Source organism: Euleptes europaea, chromosome 18 (assembly GCF_029931775.1).
Source record: "Euleptes europaea isolate rEulEur1 chromosome 18, rEulEur1.hap1, whole genome shotgun sequence".
Taxonomy (NCBI): Eukaryota; Metazoa; Chordata; class Lepidosauria; order Squamata; family Sphaerodactylidae; genus Euleptes; species Euleptes europaea.
The window spans coordinates 5340600-5361732 of NC_079329.1; the positions used below are offsets into that span (position 1 = coordinate 5340600).

The window sequence follows — 21133 nt, forward strand, 5'->3', positions numbered from 1 at the left end:
TTTTTTCACTTGTGTACCCCTGGGCACCCATTTCCATAAACTGTACCCCTCATATTACCAAAATGTTTGTAATTAATATACTTGCTGTTATTTCAAATGCCTTTTCCTGCCATTATTCAATTTTTTCTAATGCCCCTAAATGTCCTGGTTTGTATCCCCGGGGTTCAGGTACCCCAGGTTGGGAACAACTGTGTAAGATCATTCACCCAGATCTAATTTTAACTTTAACTGTAGCAAAAACTGCAGGTTTTTCCAGGAAATATTAATTGCTCCAACAAACACTCTCTGAAATCCTGTATGGCAGGTCATTGGCCCATCTAACTGAAAACTGTGTGCTTGACTGGCATTGGATCTCCAGAGGCTCAGGCAGATAACGTATTTCCCATGACCTGATACTTGGCTTCATTTAACTGAAGATGTCCAGGTTTGATTCTCTATCAGTGCTCTACTATATGGGGTGTCAAACATATGGCCCATGGGCTGGATGAGGCCCCTTGAGGGCTCTTATCCAACCCATGAGCCAGCCAAGGCAGCCACCCCCTTAATCCCAATCTGGGCTGATGAGCTCGCTGCAGACTGGCCGGTCATGGCAACTCCCTTCCCAATTCCTGTTCTGGGCTGGCGAGGCATGGTCTGACCTGACCAAGTGACATTTATGTCATATCCGGCCCTCATAACAATTGAGTTTGATACCCCTGCTCTACTACTTAGCAATGGACTCACACCTCTTTCCATATCTACTGTAAAACATCTGTCCTTTTTTAAGCTGACTTATGGGTCATTTGCCTCTGAGGTCATGGATGCGAGCAAGTTTCCTTCCTTTTACCGCATGGTTCCAAATGAAGATCATCAGTATATGGGAATTCTCTGGTTGCTTCTCCATTTTGGATGGACGTGGGTTGGGCTGTTGGCGGTGGAAGATGAAAGCGGTGAACATTTTGTGCAGGCCATGGAGCCATTGCTATCCCAAAACGAAATCTGCTTGGCCTTCATTCAACGAGTCCCAAAGCAATTCTTTTGGAATACGTTTGATGACATAAATGCTTTTGTCTCAAATGCTGATGGATCTTTTTCAGATAGCAAAGCCAGTGCACTTATTTTCTATGGAGAATCCACAAGCATTATAGCATTCAACTTATTTATGCATCTAGGAAATCCTGGAAGTAAGGAAAATGCTGCATTAGGGAAAGTGTGGATAATGACAGCCCAGACTGATTTTGTATTAACAGGCCATATAAAGGGCTGGGATTTCCAATTCTTCCAAGGGGCCATTTCCTTCACAGTCCACACAATGGAGGTTCTAGGGTTCCGGAAATTTCTTCAGCACATAAAACCTGACTCAACCCAAGGAGATGGTTTTCTCCGGGACTTCTGGGAGCAAGTATTTGACTGCACACTTTCCAATCCGCTGCAGCTGTTGAAAGCTGATGACACATGTACTGGAGAGGAAAAGCTGGAGAGCCTTCCATATCCTGTTTTTGAAGTGCTCATGACTGGCCACAGTTATAGCATTTACAATGCGGTCTATGCCATAGCACATACTCTGCAGGCCCTTCGCTCATCAAGATCCAAGCATGGAGCAATGACAGGTGGCAAAAAAATTGAATTTCTCCATGTCCAGCCTTGGCAGGTAATGTCTACCTAGTAAAATTGATTATTGTTTGTCTCTTTTTTAAAGTTGAGGCAACACAAATAACTATCCATATTATTCAATGGCATGATTTGTGGAGTTATCTCATTTGATATATGAAGTCTGGAAAGAAGAGATTGTCTCCTACTAACTGTAAATACTTGCATTATCTGCCTTGTTCTGAATGAAATAAAAGTTTGTCTTCTAGAAAAGATATTTGAATAAAACAGGATAACCTTTTCCCCTATATGTCGCTATCCTTTTCTCCAATTAGCTGCACCTGATTCTTCAAGTCCTTTCATTTAATAACTCAGCTGGAGAAATGATATCTTTTGATAAATCCAGAGAGAGGAAAGCTGGATTTGATATAATGAATCTGGTCACATCTCCAAACAAGTCCTGCAGGAGTATAAAGGTTGGAAGGGTGGATCCCAACACTCTTGAAGGAAAAGAATTCATAATTGATGAAGATATGATTGTATGGCAAGCCAATTTTAAACAGGTTTGGATAGCAGGGTCTTCCTAGGGGCCACCCGACTCTCTGGATCAATGATTTAAGGATAGGGGTGCACCAATTTTTTCTGGGTTTTTTTCAAATTCAGGTTTATTGAACCCAAACATTTTCAGAAAATCCAAAGAAGCTGAATCCCCATACCAATATACCCCCTCCCAGCTTTTTTTCAGATGTCTGAAAATTCTGGAATCTACTAAAGTCAATGGGAAATCTTTGCAGGTTTCTGGGGGGCTTTTTAAAAAAAGGTAGATGCACCAAATTTGCAGCATACCTGCAGGTGACTCTCCTTAGAAGGACTCCCATGTTTGGTTAAGTATGAGTCGGGGTCCAATTTTATTGGGGGTCTGAAGAGGGGGCCCCCATTCGTCCTCTATGCACAATCGACTTGTATTCCATTTTAGCTGCTCAGTATTTGGTTGGATATGTAAAATAACAAACAATACAATGATTTCCCCATATCCCTCTTCCCAAAACCTTTTCCACCTTTGGACAGGTGCTACCTCTATCTGTCTGCAATGATTTCTGTCCTCCTGGTTATCAGAAGAAAAAGAAGGAAGGGGAGAAATTTTGCTGCTATGAGTGCATTCCTTGCCCAGCAGGGAAGATATCAAACCAGAAGGGTAAGAGATGCCCAGGATACAGATATGTGTAGCTTTATAGGTGAAATGCTTATCAAATAAGTCACTGTGAGCCTTCATCATTGTGTCTCCTGAGTTTGTGTCTTCTTGGAGCAAATAAGGAAGCTTTGCATAGACACACTGGATATGATGATAAGAACATCAGAAAGGCCCTGCTGGATCAGACCAAGCCCATCAAGTCCAGCAGTCTGTTCACACAGTGGCCAACCAGGTGCCTCTAGGAAGCCCACAAACAAGACGGCTGCAGCAGCACCATCCTGCCTGTGTTCCACTGCACTTAAAATAATAGGCATGCTCCTCTGATACTAGAGAGAATAGGTATGCAGCATGACTCATATCCATTCTAACTAATAGCCGTGAATACCCCTTTCCTCCATGAATATGTCCATGAATATGATGAAGCAATATCCTTCACCTCCGCCGTTTCCATACAGAGGCTGCAATCCTAAAGACTCATTCCTGGGAGGAGGAGGAGGAGGAGAAGAAGAAGAGTTGGCATTTACAGTATATGCTGACTTTCTCAACCACTTGAGGGAGAATCAAATTGGCTTACAATCACCTTCCCCTCCCCACGACAGACACCCTGTGAGGTAGATGGGGCTGAGAGAGCCCTAAGAGCTGTGACTAGCCCAAGGTCACCCAGTTGACTTCATGTGTAGGAGTGGGAAAACATATCCAGTTCACTGGATTAGCGTCCACCACTCATGTGGAGGAGTCGTGAATCAAACCCGGTTCATCAGATCAGAGTCTAATGTGCAGCAATACAATATATTAGCATGCCTTTTGGTGTAGTCACATTTATACTAGCAATAAGAAATTTGCAACTCTTTCTCAATCATTGAGTATATTTGAATTTTTTTGGTAAAAAATGACATTTTAAAAAATTTGAAAAATATGCCAAATAGCACAATTGTATATGATAACTAAGTTATACATTATATTGTTAAACCAGTCCAATACGCATCACATTGATAAGAAAGTATGTAATACATATATTTACATTTTCTCCAAATTCCATTACTCCCCCTTCAAAAAACCATTCTTTCCCCCATGGCTTCAACATATGTATAAATTTTATGCCTCTATTTGATACACAGAACCAGCAATAAGCACTGAACATGAATAAAAATGTTCTACAATGGTCCTTCATCAAAGGCCATCATGAGTTGCCACTGTGACAACCCTTAATCATTTTGTTTGTTTCAGATGCGGAAGATTGCATCAAATGTCCAGCAGATCAATATCCAAGCAAGGATAAAGATGGATGCATTCCTAAAAAATTAAGCTTCCTGTCTTTTGAAGAACCTCTAGGAATTGGTCTGCTTTCACTTGGTCTTGCTCTGTCCCTGACCACAGCCTTAGTCTTAGGAATGTTCATTAAACACAGAGGTACCCCCATTGTCAAGGCCAACAACAAGGATATCACCTATCTTCTCCTCATATCCCTTCTCTTCTGCTTCCTCTGCTCTTTGCTGTTCCTTGGAGAACCAAGCAAGAAGTCCTGCTTCCTCCGACAATCTGTTTTTGGCATTGTCTTCTCAGTGGCTGTGTCTTGTGTGTTGGCCAAAACCATCACTGTGGTTGTAGCTTTCATGGCCACCAAACCAGGGTCCGGCATGAGGAAGTGGGTGGGGAAAAGGCTAGCCAACTCCATAGTCCTTTCCTGCTCCTTCATTCAATCAGCCATTTGTATGACGTGGCTAGCAACCTCTCCCCCATTTCCAGATTTCGACATGCAGTCTCTGACTTCAGAGATTGTAGCTCAATGTAATGAAGGTTCTGCCACCATGTTTTACATTGTCCTGGGCTACATGGGACTTCTGTCCTTCATTAGCCTGATTGTGGCTTTCCTTGCTAGGAAGTTGCCAGATAGTTTCAACGAAGCCAAATTCATCACCTTCAGCATGCTGATCTTTTGCAGTGTTTGGGTGTCCTTTGTTCCAACGTACCTGAGCACCAAAGGAAAATACATGGTAGCCATGGAGATCTTCTCTATCCTGGCCTCCAGTGCTGGCTTACTGGGCTGTATATTTTCTCCAAAGATTTACGTTATTGTCCTGAGACCTGAGCTGAACACAAAAGAGGAGATAATCAGGAGAAAGAATTAAAGAATTGATGATTCTTAGGATACATGTACAGTGAGCCAATTGCCTAAAGGCAAAATACAAAGGCAGTACGATTACAGTCATCAGAGTTTACCTCTGAAAAGTTTATTTATGGACTTTGGGACAATGGTGCCGTTGTTTCAGACCCTCACTTTCCAAATAGATAAAATAAATAACAAGAGGCTAATAGTAGAAGGTGGTTTGAACCCAAACAATTGTGGTGCTTCCGCACACCTTTTGGGCTGTCCACATGTTCTATGCTGTCTTCTCAATACCTACTTACCCATTTTATTTTGTGAGAGATCACCACCAGGCCAAAGTGACACCCATGTGGATGGGTATGTCTCCCTGAGAGCCCAAAGAGCTGCTGCCATTTTGAGGAGACATTTCTGACCCTGATGAGACCAGTGGTCTGATTCAGTATAAGGCACCCACGTGTGTTCCCTCTTTCCCTTTCATGGAAATAGTCAGGGTGTTACCAGTTTAGAAAAGGAACAATTAAAGGGATACAAGAATGTGCTTTCTTAATTCCAGTGATGAATGTCACACAAATGATTCTCAAACAATTTCAAGTTGATCCAGTTCTAAATTTATTGATGTTTTTAGGAGCCATCTGCAAAGTAACTCTTAACCACATTCCTTCCTCCAAACAGACAGCCCAAGAATCTTACATCAGTTAACAATGAACAGTGGTGATTCTGGAGATGTTCTTTGAAACATCTTATTTCATATGGGTGCTTCCGGCCACTAAGTAACTACAGAATAATTTTCTGTTCTGTTCTGGAGATGGAGTGATGCTCTAAAGGAGATTCTCATTAAGGAACGAATGAGTTGAAGTGTACTAACTCTTTCTAATAGGGCTTATGTGGAGACAAACATGCACTGGATTGTTTGAGTCTGCAAAATGATTCTCAATTAAATCACACAAGGACCCCCTCCTGAAACTAGAGGTGGGATGCAGGCTACATTGAACAAACAAGATTATTTCAATTGGTGAGGGAGTGTCGATTGCAGAACTGGGATGGGAGGACAGGCCAAGGGTCAGTGGTTGTTGTGCCTGCAATTGTGGAAGTGTTTGTCAATCCAGTTGTACACGCAATTCTTATGCCTACAAATGGCTTCAAAGAGGATTTAATAGTATTCCTAAGTTTGCTTTTAGAGCCCAGTGGCGCAGAGTGGTAAGCTGCAGTACTGCACTCCAGGCTCTGCTAACTACCTGAGTTCAATCCCAATGGAAGTGGGTTTCAGCCAGCTCAAGGCTGACTCAGCCTTCCATCCTTCCAAGGTCAGTAAAATGAGTACCCAGCTTGTTGGGGGTAAAGGGAAGATGACTGGGGAAGGTGATGGCAAATCACCCCGTAAACAAATTCTGCCTAGTAAATGTCGAGATGTGACGTCACCCCATGGGTTAAGAATGGCCCGGTGCTTGCATAGGGGACTTTTACCTTTTAAAAGTTTGCTTGATCAACATAATAGCTGCTTTTCAACATCAGAGAACAGAATGATGTATCCCAGCATCTTTTTTTCTCCACAAGGGCAACTTGGATGCTTCTGAGAAGTCCTGCTGACATGGCATGAAAACAACATCTCATCTCTGTTGTTTTTCCTCAGCAGCTGAAGCTGGCACCTTACACAGAAGTTACTGTTAGCTACCTTGACTAATAGCCAATGAAAATCCCATTCTTTATTAATTTGCCTAATCTATTAAAGCCCTATCCTGGATGGCCCAGGCTAGCCCGGTTTCTGCAGATCTTGGAAGCTGAGCGGGGTTGGCCTGAGTTAGTGATCAGCTGGGAGACCACCAAGGCAGTCCAGGGTTGCTACATAGAGGCAGGCAATGGCAAACCACTTCTGTTCATGGTTTGGCTTGAAAACCTTGTAGGGTTGCCATAGGTCAGCTGCAGCTTGACAGCACTTTTTACAATCCATCGATTAAAACTACATTGACCAAAGCTGCCATTAATATAATGTGTCAGTGAGCTGCATGTGAAACAGGGGTAGAAGGAGATGTGTTCAAGGATCATCTGTGTACTACCACCACTATGATTGGTTGATGCTAACAGTGCTCCAGATAGATAGACTGGAAGTGCCAAAGTAGTTCATGATACACTTTTCACTTGCCAAGTTCAGCAATTCTTAGGATTGGCAAGACTCAGGCAGTATCTGACCAAACCAAGTGCCCAATAGGAGAGAGGTGGGCAGCAGGCTATACTGAAAACCTGCTGGGGTCATAAGGGGGTTAGAATTGGACAAAGCAATCCAGAGATGTAGGCCAGACATGGCTTCTCAGTCGTGCAGGTAGGGGAAGAGAGTCATGGTGGGGAAATCTAGCAGGAAGTTATGGGGGACGTAACAGGCTCTGTGACTCAAAGACGTAACGGACTCTGTGACTTCCAAGACAGAAGGGAGCCAACCACACAAAATAGTCTGGACTCCTCATCTCCTAATTCACATATTCCTTTCTGAGCAGTTTCCTGCTCCTTTCTTTATACCAACTGGATATTGTTGGTATCATTTCTAACAACACTCACTTCTCTTGAGAGATGAGTCCCTGCTGTTGGGATTTGATCAAGTTCTAGCTGCCCTAGGGTTACTTCCATGATTAACTGCTCGAAGGGGCAAGAAGATCATTTATCCCTTCCAAGATTTTTTAACACTGGTTTTCCTACTAAAACTAGAGTTGGGCAATGAATTTGATTTCAACACAGATGTCTTGAACTGCCTTGAGCATGAGTGTAATGGCAGGGTATCACTTCACCGTGTCATCAATCAAGTCAATAGTTTCTTGTATGGATAGCCTTTCCTGTTGGGAATTGCACCATCTGGAACACTGGAGAAAAATAGGTCCTTCATCAGATGTGGGGGGAAAGAGCATTTATTTTCCAAGATGGCACCAATAGTCCAAATTCCCTCCCTCTAATCATCTCCCCCTGCAATTAGCCACATCACTGTAATTTGTTCCTCCTGACCAAAGGCTAGGTGACTTTTCAGAAGGTTGAGCAAACTTTCAAAATACAAGCTTAAAAGAGGTTATTTAGAGAGATATATGCATACACAAACAGCCAGTACACTGAGCTCTTCCAGTTTGATCGCTTGCATCCATGTAATCCGAGTTAGCATCCAAGGCATGAGTTGTAATTGTAAAAATCACGGGAACAAGGGGCACGTGTTTCCCTTAGAAAGGATATTTGCCAGAGGTAGCCACGATCCAATGTTGCCTGTGACACTGCAGAGGGGATCCAGAGAGTATGCATCTGGAGGAAAGAGTTGCCAGTATGCTGAGGCTGGTGGTGCTTTTTATGGTGTTTCGTCCCATTGAATGGAGAGTGTGCCCTATGACATGCTCAAATCCTGATCCCTTCCCTCTTTCACATGAACAATACCAGCCTGGGGATTTCCTCCTGGGTGGGATGTCTTCTCTGATCACATATTCTTTTCACATACCGTCTTTCGAGAAGCAACCTGAAGAGAATGTGTCTGAGGATCCAAGGTAAGCCCTTTTCTTTCATCCACCACCATATCCACTGGGGCAGATATAATCCCTAACATAAGAACTCTCTTGGTTAGGAACCACGTAGGTATAGTAGGACCAGGGAGGGATGGGTTTTAGAATAGACCAGGAGCCTTGGGTTCAAATCTTGATCAGTCAGAAAGACTGCTGGATGGTTTTGGGGATAATTCATCTTTAACCACCTATACTAACCATAGGATTTTGCCAGGGTAAAATAGGGAGAGGATAGTTATGTACACCATCCTGGAGGAAAGACAGGATGGACATTTAATAGACAACTATAAACCTATAGAAGGGAAAGGCTTGGTTCTCCTCAGCACTCTTTTTTTCCCAATCACTCTCTGAATCTGGCTCATGGTGCATACTTTGCAACAAATGAGGGATTGCTTCTCCAATAATGAGAGCTCCTTCTGTGTAGGAAAAAAAAGGAGGTGAGAGAGATTTAGTACTTTCATAAAATATGTTATCTAGTGCTCACAATATACCTCCACAGAGGCTGTGTTTTCCATGAGGGCTGTGTGTCCATGCTTCTGCAAGTATATTTAAGTGCAACAGAGGCAAGATTAATCCCCTTATTCTGAGATCCTAATTTCCACACCCCTGAGGAGAACACTGAATTCTGGAAGCTGACAACTCTGAAAAAAACTAATAGCCTATCCTTACAATACGGTAAATTAGTCAGAGTCGAAATGGGTCAAAATTACGATGCAGTGACTTGCTGGGGGAAGGATTATCCTATTAAAGCGTATTCAACGCTGTTTATAGCATGATGACGAAGTTCTACCAGCACATCCTTGCCCTGGTGTTTGCCATCAGTGAGATCAACGAGAATCCCAAGACCCTGTCCAATGTCACTCTTGGGTCCCACATCTATGATAGCCACTATGATATGAAGACAACCTACCGTACTACTCTGGACCTGCTCTTCAAGTCACACAGATTTGTCCCCAACTATAAATGTGACAGCCAGAAGAACCTCATAGCTGTCATTGGGGGACTTGGCTATGAGACTTCTTTTCATATGGCGGACATCTTAAGTCTTTACAAGATTCCACAGGTAGAATGTGTGCACGAGACTTCTTTTACGCATGTTTGCAAACTGCACAGTTTTTTTTTTTAATTGAGAAGTGTTTTAAGGAGGGTGGGATATGACTGATTGACTGAAGGTACAGCATTCTCTTATTTTTGGGGGGTTGCCATATTGTTCCTTTTGTGGTGGTGGTGGTGGTGGTGGTGGGGAGGATGCAAAGGAATTTAGCAGCAGATTTCTATCTGATGTTCATTTCCCAGGAATTGTATCATGTTCCTGCGCTGCAAGAGCAGTGGTTGTCAACCTTTTTTCACTTGTATATCCCTTGGCAGCCCATTTCCATAAATTGTACCCCTCATATTACCAAAATGTTTGTAATTAATATAGTTGCTGTTATTTCAAATGCCTTTTCCTGCCATTATTCAGTTTTTTCTCGTGCCCCTAAATGTCCTGGTTTGTATCCATGGGGGTACATGTACCCCAGGTTGGGAACAACTGTGTAAGAGAATTCAACAGGCACTCTCTGAAATCCTGTATGGCTACGTCAGGTCATTGGCCCATCTAACTGAATACTATCTGCTTGACTGGCATTGGATCTCCTGAGGCTCAGGCAGATAACGTCTTTCCCATGACCTGATACTTGGCTTCATTTAACTGAAGATGCCAGGGTTTGATTCTCTATCAGTGCTCTTCTATATGTGGTGTCAAACATACGGCCAGCGGGTTGGATGCGGCCCCATGAGGGCTCTTATCCAACCCATGAGCCAAGGCAGCCACCACCCTAGTCCCAATCTGGGCTGATGAGCTCGCTGCAGACCCGCCAGTCATGGCAACCCCCTTCCCAATTCCTGTTCTGGGCTGGCGAGGCATGGTCCGACCTGATCAAGTGTCATATCTGGCCCTCATAACAAATGAGTTTGATACCCCTGCTCTACTACTTAGCAATGGACTCTTTCCATATCTACTGTAAAACATCTGTCCTTTTTTAGCTGACTTATGGGTCATTTGCCTCTGAGGTCATGGATGCAAGCAAGTTTCCTTCCTTTTACCGCATGGTTCCAAATGAAGACCATCAGTACATGGGGATTCTCTGGTTGCTTCTCCATTTTGGATGGACGTGGGTTGGGCTGTTGGCGGTGGACGATGAAAGCGGTGAACATTTTGTGCAGGCCATGGAGCCATTTCTATCCCAAAATGAAATCTGCTTGGCCTTCATTCAACGAGTCCCAAAGCAATTCTTTTGGAATACGTTTGATGACATAAATGCTTTTGTCTCAAATGCTGATGGTTCTTTTTCAGATAGCAAAGCCAGTGCACTTATTTTCTATGGAGAATCCACGAGCATTGTAGCATTCAGCTTATTTATGCATCTAGGAAATCCTGGAAGTAAGGAAAATGCTGCATTAGGGAAAGTGTGGATAATGACAGCCCAGACTGATTTTGTATTAACAGGCCATATGAAGGACTGGGGTATCCAATTCTTCCAAGGGGCCATTTCCTTCACAGTCCACACAATGGAGGTTCTAGGGTTCCGGAAATTTCTTCAGCACATAAAACCTGACTCAACCCAAGGAGATGGTTTTCTCCGGGAGTTCTGGGAGCAAGTATTTGACTGCACACTTTCCAATCCACTGGAGCTGTTGAAAGCTGATGACACATGTACTGGAGAGGAAAAGCTGGAGAGCCTTCCATATCCTGTTTTTGAAGTGCTCATGACTGGCCATAGTTATAGCATTTACAATGCGGTCTATGCCATAGCACATGCTCTGCAGGCCCTTCACTCATCAAGATCCAAGCATGGAGCAATGACAGGTGGCAAAAAAATTGAATTTCCACATGTCCAGCCTTGGCAGGTAATGTCTACCTAGGGAAATTGATTAATATTGTCGAAGGCTTTCACGGTCAGAGTTCATTGGTTCTTGTAGGTTATCCGGGCTGTGTGACCGTGGTCTTGGTATTTTCTTTCCTGACGTTTCGCCAGCAGCTGCGGCAGGCATCTTCAGAGAAGTAACACTGAAGACACTGTCACACAGCCTGGATAACCTACAAGAACCAAATTGATTAATGTTTGTCTCTTTTTTAAAGTTGAGGCCACACAAATAACTATTCATATTATTCAATGGCATGATAGTGGAATTATCTCTTTTGATATATGAAGCCTGGAAAGAAGATACTTTTTTTCTATATGTCGCTATCCTTTTCTTCAATTAGCTGCACCTGATTCTTCAAGGCCTTTCATTTAATAACTCAGCTGGAGAAATGATATCTTTTGATAAATCCAGAGAGAGGAAAGCTGGATTTGATATAATGAATCTGGTCACATCTCCAAACAAGTCCTACAGGAGTATAAAGGTTGGAAGGGTGGATCCCAACACTCTTGAAGGAAAAGAATTCACAATTGATGAAGATATGATTGTATGGCAAGCCAATTTTAATCAGGTTTGGATATCAGGGTCTTCTTAGGGGCCACTCGACTCTCTGGATCAATGATTTAAGGATAGGGGTGCACCAATTTTTTTCTGGTTTTTTTCAGATTCAGGTTTATTGAACCCAAACATTTTCAGAAAATCCAAAAAAGCTGAATCACCATACCAATATGGGTTTCCCCCCAGCTTTTTTTCAGATGTCTGAAAATTCTGGAATCCATTAAAGTCAATGGGAAATCTTTGCAGGTTTCTGGGGGGCTTTTAAAAAAAGGTAGATGCATCAAATTTGCAGCATACCTGCAGGTGACTCTCCTGAGAAGAACTCCCATGTTTGGTTAAGTTTGAGTCAGGGGGTTCAATTTTATTTTATGGGAGTCTGAAGAGGGTGCCCCCATTTGTCTTCTATGCACAATTAACTTTTATTCTATTTTAGCTGCTCAGTATTTGGTTGGATATGTCAGGTAACAAACAATACAATGATTTCCCCATGTTCCTAATCCCAAACCTTTCCCACCTTTTGTCAGGTGCTACCTTTATCTGTGTGCAATGATTTCTGTCGTCCTGGTTATCAGAAGAAAAAGAAGGAAGGGGAGAAATTTTGCTGCTATGAGTGCACTCCTTGCCCAGCAGGGAAGATATCAAACCAGAAGGGTAAGAGATGCCCAGGATACAGATATGTGTGACTTTATAGGTGAAATGCTTATCAAATAAGTCACAGTGAGCCTTCATCATTGAGTCTCCTGAGTTTGTGTCTTCTTGGAGCAAATAAGGAAGCTTTGCATAGACACATTGGAGATGATGATAAGAACATAAGAAAGGCCCTGCTGGATCAGACCAAAGCCCATCAAGTCCAACAGTCTGTTCACACAGTGGCCAACCAGGTGCCTCTAGGAAGCCCACAAACAAGATGGCTGCAGCAGCACCATCCTGCCTGTGTTCCACTGCACCCAAAATAATAGGCATGCTCCTCTGATACTAGAGAGAATAGGTATGCAGCATGACTCGTATCCATTCTAACTAATAGCCATGAATACCCCTTTCCTCCATGAATATGTCCATGAATATGATGAAGCAATATCCTTCACCTCCGCCGTTTCCACACAGAGGCTGCAATCCTAAAGGCTCGTTCCTGGGAGAAAGAAGAAGAAGAAGAAGAAGAAGAAGAAGAAGAAGAAGAAGAAGAAGAAGAAGAAGAAGAAGAGGAGGAGGAGGAGGAGGAGGAGGAGGAGGAGGAGGAGGAGGAGTTGATATTTATATGCCGACTTTCTCAACCACTTAAGGGAGAATCAAATTGGCTTACAATCACCTTCCCCTCCCCACGACAGACACCCTGTGAGGTAGGTGGGGCTGAGAGAGCTCTAAGAGCTGTGACTAGCCCAAGGTCACCCAGTTGGCTTCATGTGTAGGAGTGGGGAAACAAATCCAGTTCACTGGATTAGCGTCCACCACTCATGTGGAGGAGTCGGGAATCACACCCGGTTCTCCAGATCAGAGTCCACCACTCCACACTTCCGCTCTTAACCACCACACCATGCTGGCTCCATTGAATACCACGAAACTTATCTCTGAGTAAACTTGCTCAGGATTTTCTCCCAGCCTGTGCTCCAGCCTGGTGTTGATCCCATTCATCATAACTGTTCCTCCATTTGTGAACTAAGCATCTTCCAGCTTGCTGCATTATCCCATGCTTCTTGGGAAGTCAAGGGACAGAATGGTCTCCACGAGAGAGGAGAGAGAGCCTGGTAGGAACAGTCACAACTACATGAACTTTCCTTTGAATTAAAAAATCAAAGGGAAAGGAAGTAGGAGCACTACTATTACTCAGTATCGAAGATGAATTAGAACACTCAGGTTGAAAAGATCAACTTATATGGGAAACAAAATTATGAAACTTGTAAATTCAGATTCAGTCCTGAGCATGGAGAATTTCAGTGGCATAACATTGTGCTAAATATTGTCGAAGGCTTTCATGGTCAGAGTTCATCGGTTCTTGTAGGCTATCTGGGCTGTGTGACCGTGGTCTTGGTATTTTCTTTCCTGACGTTTCACCAGCAGCTGTGGCAGGCATCTTCAGAGGAGTAACACTGAAGGACAGTGTCTCTCAGTGTCAAGTGTGTAGGAAGAGTAATATATAGTCAGAAGGGGGTTGGGCTTGAGCTGAGTCATTGTCCTGCAAAGTATTAAAGGTAATGTGCTAATCATTGTCCTGTAAGTATCAAGATATGTGCTAATGAGGGTGTGGTATGTTAATGTTAAATTGTGGAACTCTGTGTCCCAGGATGGGGTGATGGCTGCCAACTTGGAAGGCTTTAAGAGGGGAGTCGACATGTTCATAGAGGAGAAGGGCATTCATGGCTAGTCATGATGCGGACCTATTCTCTCCAGGATCAGAGGAGCATGCCTATTATATGAGGTGCTGTGGAACACAGGCAGGATAATGCTGCTGCAGTCGTCTTGTTTGTGGGCTTCCTAGAGGCACCTGTTTGGCCGCTGTGTGAACAGACTACTGGACTTGATGGACCTTGGTCTGATCCAGCATGACTTTTCTTATGTTCTAATGTGCCGCAATACAATATATTAGCATGCCTTTTGGTGTAGTCACATTTATACTAGCAATATGAAATTTGCAGCTCTTTCTAAATCACTGAGTGTATTTGCAATTTTTTGTGTGCAAAAAATGAGATTTTAAAAAATTCCAAAAATATGCCAAATAGCACAATTGTATATGATAACTAAGTTATACATTATATTGTTATACCAGTCCAATATGCATCACATTGATAGGAAAGTATGTAATACATATATTTACATTTTCCCCAAATTCCATTACTCCCCCTTCAAAAAACCATTCTTTCCCCCATGGCTTCAACATATGTAGAACTTTTATGCCTCTACTTGATACACAGAACCAGCAGTAAGCACTGAACATGAATAAAAATGTTCTACAATGGTCCTACATCAAACACAATCATGAGTTGCTACTGTGACAACCCTTAATCATTTTGTTTGTTTCAGATGCGGAAGATTGCATCAAATGTCCAGCAGATCAATATCCAAGCAAGGATAAAGATGGATGCATTCCTAAAAAATTAAGCTTCCTGTCTTTTGAAGAACCTCTAGGAATTGGTCTGCTTTTACTTGGTCTTGCTCTGTCCCTGACCACAGCCTTAGTCTTAGGAACGTTCATTAAACACAGAGGTACCCCCATTGTCAAGGCCAACAACAAGGATATCACCTATCTTCTCCTCATATCCCTTCTCTTCTGCTTCCTCTGCTCTTTGCTGTTCCTTGGAGAACCAAGCAGGGTGACCTGCTTTCTCCGACAATCTGTTTTTGGCATTGTCTTCTCCGTGGCTGTGTCTTGTGTGTTGGCCAAAACCATCACTGTGGTTGTAGCTTTCATGGCCACCAAACCAGGATCCAGCATGAGGAAGTGGGTGGGGAAAAGGCTGGGCAACTTCATAGTCCTTTCCTGCTCCTTCATTCAAGCAGGCATTTGTACGATGTGGCTAGCAACCTCTCCCCCATTTCCAGATTTCGACATGCAGTCTCTGACTACAGAGATTGTGGCTCAATGTAATGAAGGTTCTGCCACCATGTTTTACATTGTCCTGGGCTACATGGGACTTCTGTCCTTCATTAGCCTGATTGTGGCTTTCCTTGCCAGGAAGTTGCCGGATAGTTTCAACGAAGCCAAAGTCATCACCTTCAGCATGCTGATCTTTTGCAGTGTTTGGGTGTCTTTTGTTCCAACGTACCTGAGCACCAAAGGAAAATACATGGTAGCCATGGAGATCTTCTCTATCTTGGCCTCCAGTGCTGGCTTACTGGGCTGTATATTTTCTCCAAAGATTTACGTTATTGTCCTGAAACCTGAGCTGAACACAAAAGAAGAGCTAATCAGGAGAAAAAATTAAAGGACTGATGATTCTTAGGGTACATGTACAGTGAGCCAATTGCCTAAAGGAAATATACAAAGGCAGTACATCAATGTTTACCTCTGAAAAGTTCATTTATGGACTTTGGGACATTAGTGCCATTGTGTCAGACCCTCACTTTCCAAATAGATAAGTAAATGACAAGAAGCTAATAGTAGAAGGTGGTTTGAACCCAAACAATTGAGAGACTGGTAGAGAACCTTCGAAGACCAGGCCATCTGTCCTATTCAGGCACATGAACACGTGAAGCTGCCTTATACTGAATCAGACCCTTGGTCCATCAAAGTCAGTGTTGTCTACTCAGGCTGGCAGCAGCTCTTCAGGGTCTCAGGCAGGGGTCTGAAACATTACCTACTTGCCTAGTCCCTTTAACTGGAGATGCCGGGGACTGGGCCTGGGACCTTCTGCATGCCAAGCAGACGCTCCACCACTGAGCCATGGCACTTATCACACAGCCAGAGGAAGGAATGGCTGCTACTCAAACACACTATCACTCATTCCTATGTCAGAAAGTGTTTGGTGAGGGAACACCATCAGTACCTAGCAAGATCGACCAAACCTTCAGTTGTTTCTGCTGAATTGTGGTTGTTTCTGTTGTGTGTTGTGAATGTGGGCCAGATGATGTTCAGTCGAGTCCTGAGACAAATTCTATGTAGTCTTGTCACATGGAGCCCATGGAGCAAAGAGGATGTGGTAGTACATCTGCTTGCAATTCAGTGGCGGTACTGCCGCACCCCCGAAACTCCATCCCATAGCAGACTCATGCTGAACATTTCCAAAATATAATAATATTTTATTGCCACTGCAGGTTTCCATGCAAGAAGGGAGGGGCTGTTGCTCAGTGGTAGAGCTCCTGCTTGGAATGCAGAAGGTCCCAGGTTCAATCTCCAACATCTCCAGTTAAAGAGATTAGGAAAGTAGGTGATGTGAACGACCTCTGCCTGAGACCCCAGAGAGCTGCTGCTGGTCTGAGCAGAGAGTTCTTTGATGGACCAAGGGTCTGATTCAGTATAAGGCAGCTTTATGTCTGCAAGAAATATTTTCGCAGTGTGAATGATGTGCAATGTCACGCCCTGGAGGAAATGGAGAGGCAGAAAGAGGGGCTTGTTTTGCAATGGTAAACCCAAACGCATGCCTGAGTGACATCTGGGTTTCTGGATGGGTAGTTTTTGTACTGCTTTTCTCTCACCGTGTATCTTGCACAGTAATAGATGCAAGAGTCTTCAGCCTTCAGACCATCCACCTGCAGAAACATTTGGCTCTTTGCGTTGTCCTTTCTGATGCTGATCCGATTTCGAAGAGCACTGTTGTAGTCCGTGCTTCCAGCAGCTCTGATAAGTGCAAGCCACTCCAGCCCTCTTCCTGGTGGCTGACGAACCCAGTGCATTTCATAGTCTGACAGAGAAAATCCAGACACTGTACAGGTCAGTTGCAGAGTCTCTCCTGGTCTTTTGATGCCACCCCCAGACTCGACAAGGGTCTGAGAAGAAACACCTGCACAGATGGGAAAAATATAGACGGATAAGCTGCCTGGAGGTTGGCAACCCTAGTGGACTTGGGGGAAAGACAACAGAATTCCTAGTGCCATCTGTGTCGGGGGAAACGAGGGCCTTTCTTACATGCTGGGGAAAAGAGCAGAAAACTTATCCAGAGCCACAGTTCCATGACGCTGGGTTGTGAAAGCAGAAACTGAAGGGAGGCTGAAGTCTATCCAGGACCTTGAGTTCTGTTTCTGTAACTTCCCTTTAAAGAGGACCACACCAGAAGGTCATTTGCATGACACCAGGGAGGTGATGCCAATATAAGAGACCATCAGAGGCCACAGCAGCATGAGGATAGTTTAGCTTCCTTCTCACAGCAATGAGCCTCTATCACTGCCCACTAGGGTTGCCAACCTCCAGGTACTAGCTGGAGATCTCCTGCTATTAAAACTGATCTCCAGTCAATGTAGATCAGTTCACCAGGAGAAAATGGCCGCTTTGGCAATTGGACTCTATGGCATTGAAGTCCCTTCCGTCCCCAAACCCCGCCCTCCTCAGGATCCACTCCCACCTGTGCCGAAGAGGGACCTGGCAACCCTACTACCCACACCTAGCATCCAATGAATATAGTCTTGTTCAGAGAGGTCATCTCATCTGTCGTTTACAGTGTTTTCTGTAATGGTAGAAATAGGGATGTCCGTGGAAGATGGGAATAGTTTGGGAGTGGGACACGCTAGGCTGTATGGGCAGTTTAAATGTGGCTTCTCCGTTGAGAAGGGGGGTCCTTCTTGCCATCAGCTTCCTGATATAAAATTAGATTTGTCTCTCCACTTTCTTTTCTGGCTGTGGTTTCTACTTGTCGGTATTTTTGCCTAATACCCAAGGTGGTGATCATGAGCTCCCCCACCAGGAAATTATTTCCTGAGATTATAAAGCAGAAGAATGTTTTTAATTATCATGTTTGTCCTCTCAATATATGATTCAATGCCGATACAAGCACGCACACATAGAAAATGGCCACTTTGGCCATTGAAATCTATGGCTAGGGTTGCCAGGCCCCTCTTTGCCACCGACAGGAGATGCTTGGGGCAGAGCCTGAGGAGGGTGTGGTTTAAAGAGGGGAGGGACTTCAATGCCATAAGTTGAAATTCCAATTGCCAAAGCAGCCATTTTCTCCAGGTGAACTGATCTCAATCGGCTGGAGATCAGTTGTAATAGAGGGGATCTCCAGCTAGTACCTGGAGGTTGGCAACCCTATCTTATGTTCTTATGGGGTAGTGAGAAAAACAAGGATCTGGCCACTTTTTGGGCAGCAAAGACTATCCACTGTGTGTTTGTTTTAAAGTTTCTATAACTCTGTGGAATGTAAAAGTTGACCAGAAGATGTCCAGGCAAATCTTGGGGCCAATTCTATGCAGTCTTCTTCTCCTTCACTGTTATTGGAAGCAAGATAGGTGAAGGTAGTCCCCTGTGCAAGCACTGAGTGCAACACAGATGGCAGAAACTTCAGTGATTGTATGTTAAGCTCTCATTTCTCATCACTTAAAAAACTGGAGCTGGACATTAATCTTGCTTTCACGGTAGATAGTGTGAGCTGTGCTAAACAAGGAAAATATATTTTAAAATTGTACTACATCATGTTCCCAGTGCAGTCAATGGCTTCAATATATAAACTGGCAGAGATTTTTTTTTTTTTTAGTAGAGCTTAGGGTTGCCAACTCTGGCTTAAAAAATCCTGGCTAATTGGGGGCATTCCTAGGGACGGTGGAGTGTGGGGAGGGGAGGGAGCTCCGTGGGGAAATGACTCTGTCCTCTGAAGCATCCCTTTCCTCCAGGGAACTAAACTTTGGTCAAAGTATCACTTGTAATTTCAGGAGAACTCCAGCCCCCGGCTGGAGGTTGGTAAATCTGCAAGGTGCTGATGCTGGTGTTTGTTCATAATGGAGAATTTGATCAAAGGTCCTGTTTATTATCTCAGGAGAAACGAGGAGACTAGAGGTTAGGCTAAAAGAGGAGGGAGGTAGCAAGGAAGTCACTTATGGCCCAATCTTCACAGCGGTGATTATCTTCCCCTGCAATCATCTACATCACTATGATTTATTCAGCTGACCAAAGCTCCAGGGGCTATGCGGAAGGCGACAGAAAGCAGTAAACAAATCTGAAGGCGGCTATGAAATGCCCCTGTGTCACTGAGCGGTGGGAGAGGGGACTAGGCAGGACATTGCCGGTTGGATCTCTCACCTTTTGGGTCTAGAGGGAAGCTTTTCACCGGATGGCGAAGCTAGGGGTTTTGCAGCTCCTGGCACTTCTGGCGGCATGGAGAGTAAACGGCATCAGGTGTCCGGAGACTGACCCTCTCCCTGTGCCACATGAGTGGTATCAGCCAGGTGATCTTGCCATTGGTGGGATTTCTTCCCAGATCATTTACACGCTTCACACTTTACATTTCAAGGAATGTCCTTCCCAGAAGTTGTTTGATTTTCTAGAGTAAGAATCACCTCCCACATTCTGTTACCTTGGTCTAGGGCAGGGGTCCCCTATCTTTTTAAGGTAGGGTTGCCAGGTACCCACTGGCAACTTACCAGCTGCAAATTGAGGCCTTAGTCTCATTGCCATTGGCACGTTGAATTCACTTCCGGAAGTGACATCATCACATTGCCGATGATGTGGGAAACACTGTGATAACTGGGGCAAAACTTTTTTTTTTAACCAGAGCGTGTCCCACATCATTGGTGATGTGATAACATCACTACTGGAAGTGACATCAAGGCACCAATGGCATTGAGCCCTAGGCCTCAATTTCCACCTGGTAAGACCCCCGGCAGCTGGCTGAACGGTGCCGGGTGGAACAGGCTGAAAGTGGGGGGTCTGTCAACCTGCCTGTGGGCACAACTGGGTTTCTTCAGTTTTGATAATCGCGAGAGCACCTAAAGTTTGAAAAACTTAACATCAACCATGAAATAATGTATTTAATACTTTACATTGCGAAATCTTTTTTTCTGTAGCGGCATCTCATTATCTTTCTTCTTACTGATGAAGGGAGCTTTGACTCTCAAAAACGTTAACCCTGAAAATCTTATTGTCGAAGGCTTTCACAGTCAGAGTTCATTGGTTCTTGTAGGTTATCCGGGCTGTGTAACCGTGGTCTTGGTATTTGGTAAAAATACCAAGACCACTGTTACACAACCCGGATAACCTACAAGAACCTGAAAATCTTGTCTTTAAGATGCTACTGGACTCTAATCTAGTTGTTTCTTGTTACTGAAAACTACATATTCGCTGTATTCACTGCATTTGCTAGCACTCCTACATTCCGTCTTGAATCCCCACCCCACCCCTGGAACAGGAGACTGAAACCCCATGCCAATTCACTGCAAGTAGAGAGGAGGCATGGGTACTTTAAGGGAGGGCCTCAACAACCCAACATGGTGACTGAGATCTCACAAACTATTGCTGTGAGGTCACCATCAGCAAAGAACACCGAGGTTTCTTTCTTTGCAACATCTTCTCTGGAGCAGATTTCATTCTACGGCTATGGAGGGTGATTCCTGCCTTTTAATTTCAAATGTTTTCCAAAGTTTAGGGAGGTTATACAACTTTAAAAAAAATCCAAACAGTGTCTACTATTGGCTATTAGATACAAGAACACTCATAAGGGTGTCAATATGGTTCAAAGACCAGAAACATCAGTTCTATAATGTATTATAACAGCATCATCAGCGTTAGTTGGCCTAAAGGATAAGATGTTCATTATTTGAAAAATATCAATAAAAGTATATATGCATGAACTTACATTGAGGCAATTAAGGCAGGCAAAGAATGGTCCAGAATTAATGTAAAAGAACCAGGATGTTGTACTT

The 21133-nt window shown here is 43.8% G+C and overlaps 2 protein-coding genes across 2 annotated transcripts; both read left to right on the forward strand.

The window, feature by feature from the left end:
• The first annotated feature begins 829 nt into the window (after positions 1 to 829).
• On the forward strand, positions 830 to 4890 carry LOC130489676 (vomeronasal type-2 receptor 26-like). Its single transcript, XM_056863447.1, has 4 exons — positions 830 to 1630; positions 1905 to 2132; positions 2638 to 2764; positions 3989 to 4890. The coding sequence occupies exons 1-4, from the start codon at positions 830 to 832 to the stop codon at positions 4888 to 4890; spliced, it is 2058 nt and encodes a 685-aa protein (XP_056719425.1).
• Positions 4891 to 10480: 5590 nt separating this feature from the next.
• Positions 10481 to 15771, forward strand: LOC130489345 (vomeronasal type-2 receptor 26-like). Its single transcript, XM_056863042.1, has 4 exons — positions 10481 to 11281; positions 11640 to 11867; positions 12379 to 12505; positions 14870 to 15771. Exons 1-4 carry the CDS (start codon positions 10481 to 10483, stop codon positions 15769 to 15771), a joined length of 2058 nt encoding a protein of 685 aa, XP_056719020.1.
• The last annotated feature ends 5362 nt before the right edge of the window (positions 15772 to 21133 follow it).